This window comes from Molothrus aeneus, chromosome 3, assembly GCF_037042795.1.
Source record: "Molothrus aeneus isolate 106 chromosome 3, BPBGC_Maene_1.0, whole genome shotgun sequence".
Lineage (NCBI taxonomy): Eukaryota > Metazoa > Chordata > Aves > Passeriformes > Icteridae > Molothrus > Molothrus aeneus.
In genome coordinates this window covers 7,642,184-7,651,223 of record NC_089648.1, presented here as the reverse complement: position 1 = coordinate 7,651,223, position 9,040 = coordinate 7,642,184, and the positions used below count along the sequence as shown (strand labels likewise).

At 49.9% G+C, this 9,040-nt stretch overlaps 1 protein-coding gene across 1 annotated transcript; it reads left to right on the top strand.

Annotated features, from left to right (window-relative positions):
- Window positions 1-383: 383 nt before the first annotated feature.
- On the top strand, window positions 384-7,075 carry H3-3A (H3.3 histone A). Its single transcript, XM_066547774.1, has 4 exons — window positions 384-494; window positions 1,897-2,051; window positions 3,846-3,999; window positions 6,419-7,075. The coding sequence occupies exons 2-4, from the start codon at window positions 1,924-1,926 to the stop codon at window positions 6,545-6,547; spliced, it is 411 nt and encodes a 136-aa protein (XP_066403871.1). The 5' UTR covers window positions 384-494; window positions 1,897-1,923; the 3' UTR covers window positions 6,548-7,075.
- The last annotated feature ends 1,965 nt before the right edge of the window (window positions 7,076-9,040 follow it).

Below are 9,040 nucleotides of genomic sequence, written 5' to 3'. Positions count from 1 at the left end.
GAGGGGCCCAGAACTGGACGCATCACTCCATGTGTGACCCGGGGGGAAAATCACTCCCCTAGTCCTGCTGGCCGCGGGGTGACCCCCAAACCCAAAGAACCCAGCCGGACGGGCAGCGGCGGCCGCGGCTGTGCCCGGCGGCGGGGCGGGGGTGGCGGCCGGGCCGTGAGGGGGACGCGGGGACAGGGAATCCCCGGGCGCGCGCGGCGTGCCTTTTGTGTTTGTACACACGGCCCGGGGGCGGGGCCGGGGGCGGGGCCGCGCCTTCCCTCCATTGTGCGCCATTGGCGGCCGCGCGGGGCCGGGGCGGGGCCGGCGCGCGGGGGGCGGGGCCAGCGCGCGGGGCCGGCCCTCGCCCGTCAGCCATCTTTCAATTGTGCTCCGAGCCGCCGCCAGCGCCAGCCGCAGCAGCTCCGGCTCCTCCTGCGCCCGCCCGCCTGCCCGCCCTCCATCCCTCCCTCCCGCACGGCAGCCGCGCTCGCCCAGCGGACGGGGTAAGTCTGGCGCCGCGCCCGCCGCCCCCCGCGCCCCGACACCCACCGCCGCTGCCCCCCGAGCCTCCCCACAAACTTTTGGGGCGCTCGGGAGGCGGTGGCGCCTCGCGTTCCCCTCGGCCGCGCCGCCTTCCCGGCGCAGCCGGAGCGGCTCCCTCCGCCGGCACCCCCGGCCCCGCTTGGCGCGGTCGTTGCCCCCCTCTGCTCCCCTCGCCCCCGCTCCAGACCCCCACCAGCGGCCTCCCCAGCCCCTCAGCTGCCTCCTCAGCCCGACATCCCCCGGATCGGGGCCGGGAAGCGGTCGCAAAGGGGAGCCGCTCGCCAGCCCAGGGTAACTCTCCTGCCTTCCTTCCCCTGCTCCCCACAGTTGTTGCTCAGCTTCACCATCTTGTCTCTTTTCTCTGGTCACCGACCATATTTTTTTTCCTATTGCATAAAAAACAATAAAAAGGGAAAGAAATTCGCCGAAGGAACGACCCAAACGCGACGCAATTTTTCGGTTTTCGAGTGCAAACTTTTCCGCTGCCTCCCCCTGCATCTGCACCCGCACGGTTTGGAGTTCCTGGCGATATTTTTGGCGTTATTTTTCGCAATTTATTTTTTCCTCCTTTGCAAAAGGACTAGGGCTGCGTTTCGTGATTGTTTCCATTTTGTTCTGGCTCTGGGAGCTGAGTTTGCCTGTGAGAGGCGCTTGGGAGCGAGGCAGCTCTTGGGGAAGCAGTTGCACAGAAAGAGAAAGACGGCACCCAAAAAACAACCCCCCGAAAACAAAGTTTGTTGCTTTCTCGCACTTTATCCGGCCCCTTTCCTTTTCGCACGATAAACGCCGGGCTGCCTGCGGTTGCCGGCGGCTCGGGGAGCGCGGGCGCCGGGCAGCCCGGGGAGGGCCGGCGGGGGCTGCCGCTCCTCCGGCCCCCGCTCCGCAGTTTCGGAGGAGGTTTTCCGGCGGGTGGGAGCGGCGGGTCGGTGCCAGCCCCCCGATGTTTGCCGGGCGGTATTTGCAAACACTTGGCAGGTGACGGGCGGCCGGCGGGGGGGAGGCGACAGCCGCCTCTCCGCGCCTGCTGCCGTGCGGCTCGCTCGGCTTCAGCCGCCGCCGCTTTGATATTGAATTCGTGGGCAAAAAAAAAGCTGTATTTTAATATTCCGCGATCGGCCGGCGTTTAATTTCTAATTTAATTTTTTCCTTTTTTGGTGTGGTTTTTTTTTTTTTTTTAAACTGGCCGTCGGAGGCGTTCTGCCGCCGCGGGCTCGGCGCTCGGGGCTGGCGGGGCAGGGACGCGTTGCGCGGGACGGGGGCCGCGCTGCCGCCCGCCCCGGGGGCAGGTGCCCCGGGGGGGCTCACGCCCAGCGGGGCGACCACCTCCCCCCCTGCCCCGCCTGCCCACGTTCCTCCTGGCAGGTGTAAGGCAGCGACGTCGGCAGGAGCATGGCCCGTACCAAGCAGACCGCCCGCAAGTCCACCGGTGGCAAGGCGCCCCGCAAGCAGCTCGCCACCAAAGCCGCCCGCAAGAGCGCGCCCTCCACTGGCGGGGTGAAGAAGCCGCACCGCTACAGGTAACGCAGCGCCGCGCACAGGCGGCCGCGGGGCGCGACCGGGCAACCTCCCCCCCCCCCCCCCCCCCCAAAAAAAATCCCTCCTTCTCCCCCCACCCCGCGCGACCGATAGGGCGGGGGGCGCGTCTCCCCGCCTCCTCCGCGCTCCGCTCCCCGAGCAGAATAACAAAAAATAAAAAAAATTAAGAAAAAAGAATAAAACCACCGAAAAGAAAACAAGCGCGAGTCCCCGCCAGCCGCAAAAATAGAAATTCCCAGGGCGGCACCGACCCCCGGCGTTTGTCATCAGCTCCTTTCCGGGCGTTCCGGTGCTGGTGACTACAAATCGACACCCCTCCCCCCCGCGGCGGACGCGGCGATTCTTTTAAATTTTTATAATTCTGTGCTCGCGGTTATCTGGAGGCCGCAGCAGGGCTGCGCCGCCGCCAAGTTTATTGTTACCGGCGCGGTCCGCGCTCCGCTCGCGGGGCTGGAGCCGGCGGCGGCGGCGCTGGGCGGGCGCGGGGCCCTGCAGGGCGCGGAGCCGCCGCCAGAGGGAGCCGCGCACCCGCGGATGCGGCGGGGATCCCGCAACCCCCGCGCCCGTCCCGAATCCCGGCCCTGGGATAGCGGAGCGGAACCGGCGACAGGGCTGTCACAGCCCCCCCGGTCCTGAGCTTCTCCAGGCCTGGCTCCGGGCAGAGCGGCAGCAGTCGTGGTTCAGCTTGCGGGATGATTTTGGGCTAGGTGTAGGTGTTCCTTGGGGAAAATATGGAAGAAGTGAGTTTTGAATAGGGGACTTAATGTAAAAGTCCAAGAGGGGATTTATTAATGCATCGAGGAGTCTGAAGAAGATGGAGCTGGGCTCTTCTCAGTGGTGCCAAGCAACAGGACAAGAGGCAATGGGCAGAAATGCACAGGAAATTCCACCTGAACATGAGGAAGAACTTTACTGTGAAGGTGACTGAGCATTGCAACAGATTGCCCAGAGTGATTGTGGAGTCGTCTTCCTTGGAGATATCCAAAAGCCATCTGGACACAATCCTGAGAAACAATGTCTGGGATGATCCTGTTTGAGCAGGGAGGTTGGGCTGGGTGACCCACTGTGGTCCCTTCTAAACTGACCCGCTCTGTGATTCTTGCTCTAGGTGTGAGGCAGAATTCATCAATTGGGAGAAAAGTAATAAAGCTGGAGCAGGAAAAGACAAAGCTTCCACAGAAATAAATGTGGTATTGATTTCACAGATGGACATCATGTTTGCAAACATATGTTGCTATTCTGAATTTGTCATTCTGACACCAAAACTAACGTGGGGAAATACACTGGATAATTTTGACTGTCAATATAACAGAGAATATACATTTTGTTGGTTCTGTGAATGTTGACAGTGGAGAAGAAGAAGCAATTTCCCTTAAAATCAGGGTTCCTGTCAGGCCCCTCGGGGGTACCTTTGGCACAGCTGAGCTCATGGCAGCTCTGTGGTTTGCCACATCTGCACTGAGCTGTGCTGCTGGTCACTTGGACAGCACATGTTGGCCAACTGTTCCCTTGGTGAAGTCAGGCCTTGGGAGTGTGCCTGGCCTGAGGGATCCCTGCTGAAGCCAGTGGGAGTTGGCAGAGATTGGTGGTGAGGAGACAGCGACCCTTTGCCAGCAGAACTGATTCTGTGTTGTAAATGCTGGGACTCTCCTCGGGAAAACAGAAGTGTGTAGTGCTTGGTTTAGTCTGGAGGGTGGACTCCTCTTTTTAAGGCGGTGCAGAATATATTTTCAATACTAATTATCTTTATTTCCACTGTGTTTTAATTCTAACAGGCCGGGTACCGTGGCTCTGCGTGAAATCAGGCGCTATCAAAAGTCCACCGAACTTTTGATCCGCAAACTCCCCTTCCAGCGTCTGGTGCGTGAAATTGCTCAGGACTTCAAGACAGATCTGCGCTTCCAGAGCGCTGCCATCGGTGCTTTGCAGGTGAGCTTTGGGAGAGCCCCGGTCGGGATCCCCCCGGAGCCCCGCCCCACTCCCCCATTGGCCAGGCTGTTTCCAGGCTTCCTCTGGGCGCCCTCTGATTGGTGGGGCTGCCGCGGTGGGCGTGGCCCGCACAGCTGGGAGGGATGCTCACCTCAGCCTTGCCTTGCCTTGCCTTGCCCTGGGAGTGCCTGTGGGTACCATAGGATAAAACAGCACAGGGGCAGCTCAGCAGCTCCTTAAAGAGCCTAAAAGTCTGGTTTTATAGGTGGTGCTTTGGGTTTTTTTTTAAATAGCCCCTGGATTTGTTAGAGTAGTGCTTAAGATGCTCAAGGAAAACACATTTCCTCCACCTTTGAGCTCTGCAGTTGGAGAGGGAACAGTGTGTGAAGCAGATTCAAGGGTTTCCTAGTGGGGAGGTCTTGGTGTCCTCAAATGCCCTCTAAAGAAAAACAGCCCAATAAGCCACATCTAAACACAGTTAGGGAAACAGCTGCTTTCCTAGGATGTATTTGATGCTAAGCACATTTAAAAATATATTATTATGTAATTTATTTAGATTATACAGAGAGAAAAATATTAATTACTCTTTCTGGCCCAAATTTTTGAACCTAAGTTAGGACCCCCCACAAGACTGAGTTCTTATCATGGGGACATCTCCCTCTTGTGATAATAGACACTCCTGATTGAAGATAGCTGTTGAAAGATTGTTCCAGAACATATCTGTAATTGATGTCTGACATGCAGGCAAAATGGTCTCTTTCTAGTTAATGACTTCCACTTGATAAGGGGCCAAGACATTTGCCATGAGAGCCCATAAACTTGGGCATGTGTTCAGCTTCAAAAGGGGCCTGTGTGTGTTTGCAGAGTTGCTGCTTTTGCTTTTAGTTATGTGTGGTAGTTCTTAAATCTTGAGGTTTATCTGCGTGTCTCTTTATCTAGATCTACCCATTAAAATTTAGTAGCTGTTACACTTTCAGAAAGCTCCTGGTTTGAATGTTCCTGGTTTTGCATTAAGGAGTTGTTGGTATACAACATGGTCACATACAATTCCTAGTGGGTTCTGCTTGCATATTTGAAAAAACAAGCAAACTCAAAAAGTATTTTTTTAAATTAACCCCTTGGGTACCATGGTGTTTGTGCCAGCAAGGATATTTGGTGAAGTGTCTTAACTTTTCATGTAGTGATTTGACAAAACTGCATTAGGGATTCTCATATCCTCCTGCAAATTAAATGACTTAGTAATACCACAGTCCTCATGTGCTGTAGTAAATATTTGGTTTATTTCATATTGGATAATCTTATGTTTTTAAACAGGATCTTTGAACCTAATAAGTTGATTCCTGGAGTTCCTGGCAATGAAGTGGTTCACACAAGTTGTTCTCTTGTGTGTATTGTAGAAAGAGTGACCTCACCCTCCTTCTTATGATTGAGCCCCATCATTCCCCCCTTCTCAGCCCAGGTGTGGCTGTGTCCAGTACTGGCACACTAAGGTGCTTCCTGGGAGATTGATAGGGTTAGAATTCCATGTGTTCCAAAAGTGTTTGAACAATTACCATTGCTGTGCTGGGCTTAGCAGCAGCTAACTTCACTTGAGTCAGGGAAATATTTGGGTGCAGCTGAGCATCTGTCTAGCTCAGAGTCCTGCCTGCAGCTGTCCAGTGACAGGGAGAACCACTGTGCTCAGCTTTGTTCTTGTGCTGCCCCTGACTCTCTCAGGTGTGAGCTGAGAGCTGTCTGTGATGGTGGGGGCCAGTGCTGTGTCCCCAGATGGGCAGGAAGGAAGTACAGGAACAGGACAATGTCTGATGGTAATTCCCTGACTGATGCCTGGTTTTGATGGTTCAGGGAGCTCCTGAACCTAAAGGAGTTCTCTCATTTCTGATAGTTCTCAGTAGATTTTTTCCTGCTATTTTTTGACTTAAGCCACCTCTTCAGTGTCTGTGGAAGGAGCTGTATGCCTGAACTGTGTGTTGGGAAGGAATACGTGCTCTTCTTTTCCCTGGTACCTGCCAGTTTCACCTGATGCTCAGTGACTCTTAACTCTGGAAGAGGCAACAAACAAGTCCCTCAAACAGTGTAACCCAGCCTTTGAAAAGAGAATTTCCTAAACAAACTAACCTGCTGATAATGTAACCCCTTCCTGTCTGGTGAGAGTCCCATGGGAGTATTAGTTCTGCTGTGCTCTGGAGGATGTCCTTACCAAATACCAGCAGTACACTACTTTAGACATTAAATATTATAAGAAAGTGGAGGCTTTTCATTTCTGAAAATCTCAAACTTTTGATATTTGTGAGTAATAAAGATCAAAACCTCAACTTAATGCCACGTTACCCTGTACTTTTAATCCTCAACTACGAATCTTTCTTTTTCCTGATGCTCAGAGATTGAAAATGCTCTTCCCTCTTTTCTTCCACACTAGGAGGCAAGTGAAGCCTACTTGGTTGGGCTGTTTGAAGACACCAACCTGTGTGCTATCCATGCCAAACGTGTCACAATCATGCCAAAAGATATCCAGCTAGCACGCCGCATACGTGGGGAGCGTGCCTAAAGCCTCGCCACCATGGGTCTGTCATCCTCCAAGCAAAATCTTCTTCCTGTTATTGGTAGTAATGAACGTTAGATATTTTTTCCATGGGGTTAAAAGGTACCTTAAGTATATGGTTGCAAGTGGAAAAATAGGGGACAGAATTGGGTATTGGCAAGTTTTCTTTCCATTTTCATTTGTGTGTGGATTTTTAATATAAACAAGGGGGACATAAAAACAAACAATGCGGTCAAAAAAAAAATAAAAAATGTGAATCGTTGAAACTTGTTCACCAAAACAACTTTATAAAAAAAAATTATAAATAAACATGTCAAATTTTTCTGGACAATGCCAGCATTTGGATTTTTTTAAACAAGTAAATTTCTTATCAATGGCAACTAAATGGTGTTTGTAGCATTTTTATCATACAGTAGATTCCATCCATTCACTATACTTTTCTAACTGAGTTGTCCTACATGCAAGTACATGTTTTTAATGTTGTCTGTCTTCTGTGCTGTTCCTGTAAGTTTGCTATTAAAATACATTAAATGATGCCTGGTTTTAGTCTTGATTTTTAAATATTACACATGGGTTATATTGATTCAAAAGTGATCAGCCTTTCCTCCCCTTTTGCTCTTCAATGCATGGCCTAATTCCTTGGGGCAGATCTAGGAAATACTGGGGGTGCTGCCTTGGCTGAAGTAGTTTATATATGAGGATCTTTTAAGAGTGAAAATTGGTCTGCTCCACATAAAAGTGAGTTTAGTGAGTATAGTACCAGGTGGAGTCTGGAACTGAGCTGAGCTCTCTAAGCTACCGTGCTGAGAAGCAGCAATTTGTTATTTAGATTCCTTTCTTACTTGATTTTGTGCTGAATTTGGAAGCATTTCTGATTTCATGTTTTTTTAGTATGGTGTAAGTGGTGGAATGTAGCGGTTTGGGTTTTTCTGTTTTAGGGTTTTATTTTTCTTGGGTGTTTTTTGTTTTGGTTTTTTTTTACCCTTTTTCACTCCATTGGTTTCTTGGTTTGTAGGTGTTCCCTTTTTGGTTGACTACCTTTCTGTTTCCATCACACCCTGTAGCATTTTTGAGAGCTTAGTCCACACGTGATTAGTTTCAGCTTGTACACGCCAATCTAAAAGACACTTTTGTACCATTTTTGTTACAATTCTTCACAGAAGCAGTACCTGGACAGGATCACACATTTCCAAACCTACTGGGTTTTTACATTCTCCTACAATCGCTGATGGAAGTTCACATGAAGAAATTTACTGCTGAAATCCCGTCCTGTGGAAACCTGGTTTTCATTTTTCCCCTTGAAATTTGCTGAAGGGTTCTGGCAGACCAGTCTGGAAACGAGTTATGTGCTGTAGTTCTTGATAGCTCTTGCAGATAATGAAATGAGCTCCACAGAAAAAAAAAACCGTGGGTGGTGAACAGATTTCACCTCCATGCTAAGGCTCCTGCAGAGCTTATTTGCTGCTAACTTCTTTTGAGAGGTTTTGAGTGAGCTCTAAACACAAGTGAATTTGTCTGAAGATTTCCAAAGAGGATTAATAGAGATATATTATCTGCTTTGGTATCTTGAACAGAGAGCCAAAAATTACAGAATAAATCACATTATTCATAACTTGCTCAGCTTTGGTAATGAATGCTATCTGCCAGCGTTGTGCAAAGTAAAGTCTATTTAATAAATGGAGTGGCTTGTCACAGGCAAGACTAATGCTATACAAAATGTGATCACATCCTTTTGATGCCATGCAGTTCATAGCTATCAAATAAAAATTAAGGAAGACTTGTCTTGGAGCACCCAGAACAACAGAAATATTAAAGGTGAGCAATTGAGATTGAACTGATTTAGGATGTCACTTCTGTCTACTTGATAACAAGCCTGTTAAACTTGCTATCAATGCATTTCAATATCATTAACTACTTGTTTTGTCCTGTACTTCAGAATTCTGTTTCACCTATCAGTCAGCAGTGCTGCAAGCACCTACACAAACAGGTAATTAGGCTGGGAATTTTTTATTAATTAATCTGGGACTGAAGTATAGATAAGGAATTTAGGGTTTTTTTTCTTTCTTAGGAATATTAGGAAACCAAATCTCAAAATTTTGGTACTCAAATGACATACTGAGTTCTCTCTCTTTGAGAGAATTGGGGTGAGGAATATCCCAGTTTAACTGACAGTGCAGTTAAATAGTTCAAGGCAGAGGAAATCCTAATAGAAGATGAGGGGATCAGGAATCTGAGCAGATAACATTTTAGTGTTCAGTGCTTTGCCTCCAGCTTAGGGATAAACTTTGCCTTTTTGAAAGTTGTGGTCCTAGATGCAGGGGTATCCTTTTAGTGATTAGCTGTCTGTGCCTGAAGCAGTGCTAAGAAACTTCAGTTTCCAAAATAGTTTAAGTCTTCCTCTACTTCCCCTCCAATACCAATTTTTCTCTTTCCTGGACAGTGCAGCTACAGCTGAGATTTTGAACACCAGAAACAAGTTCTGGTCCTGTGGATGTGCTT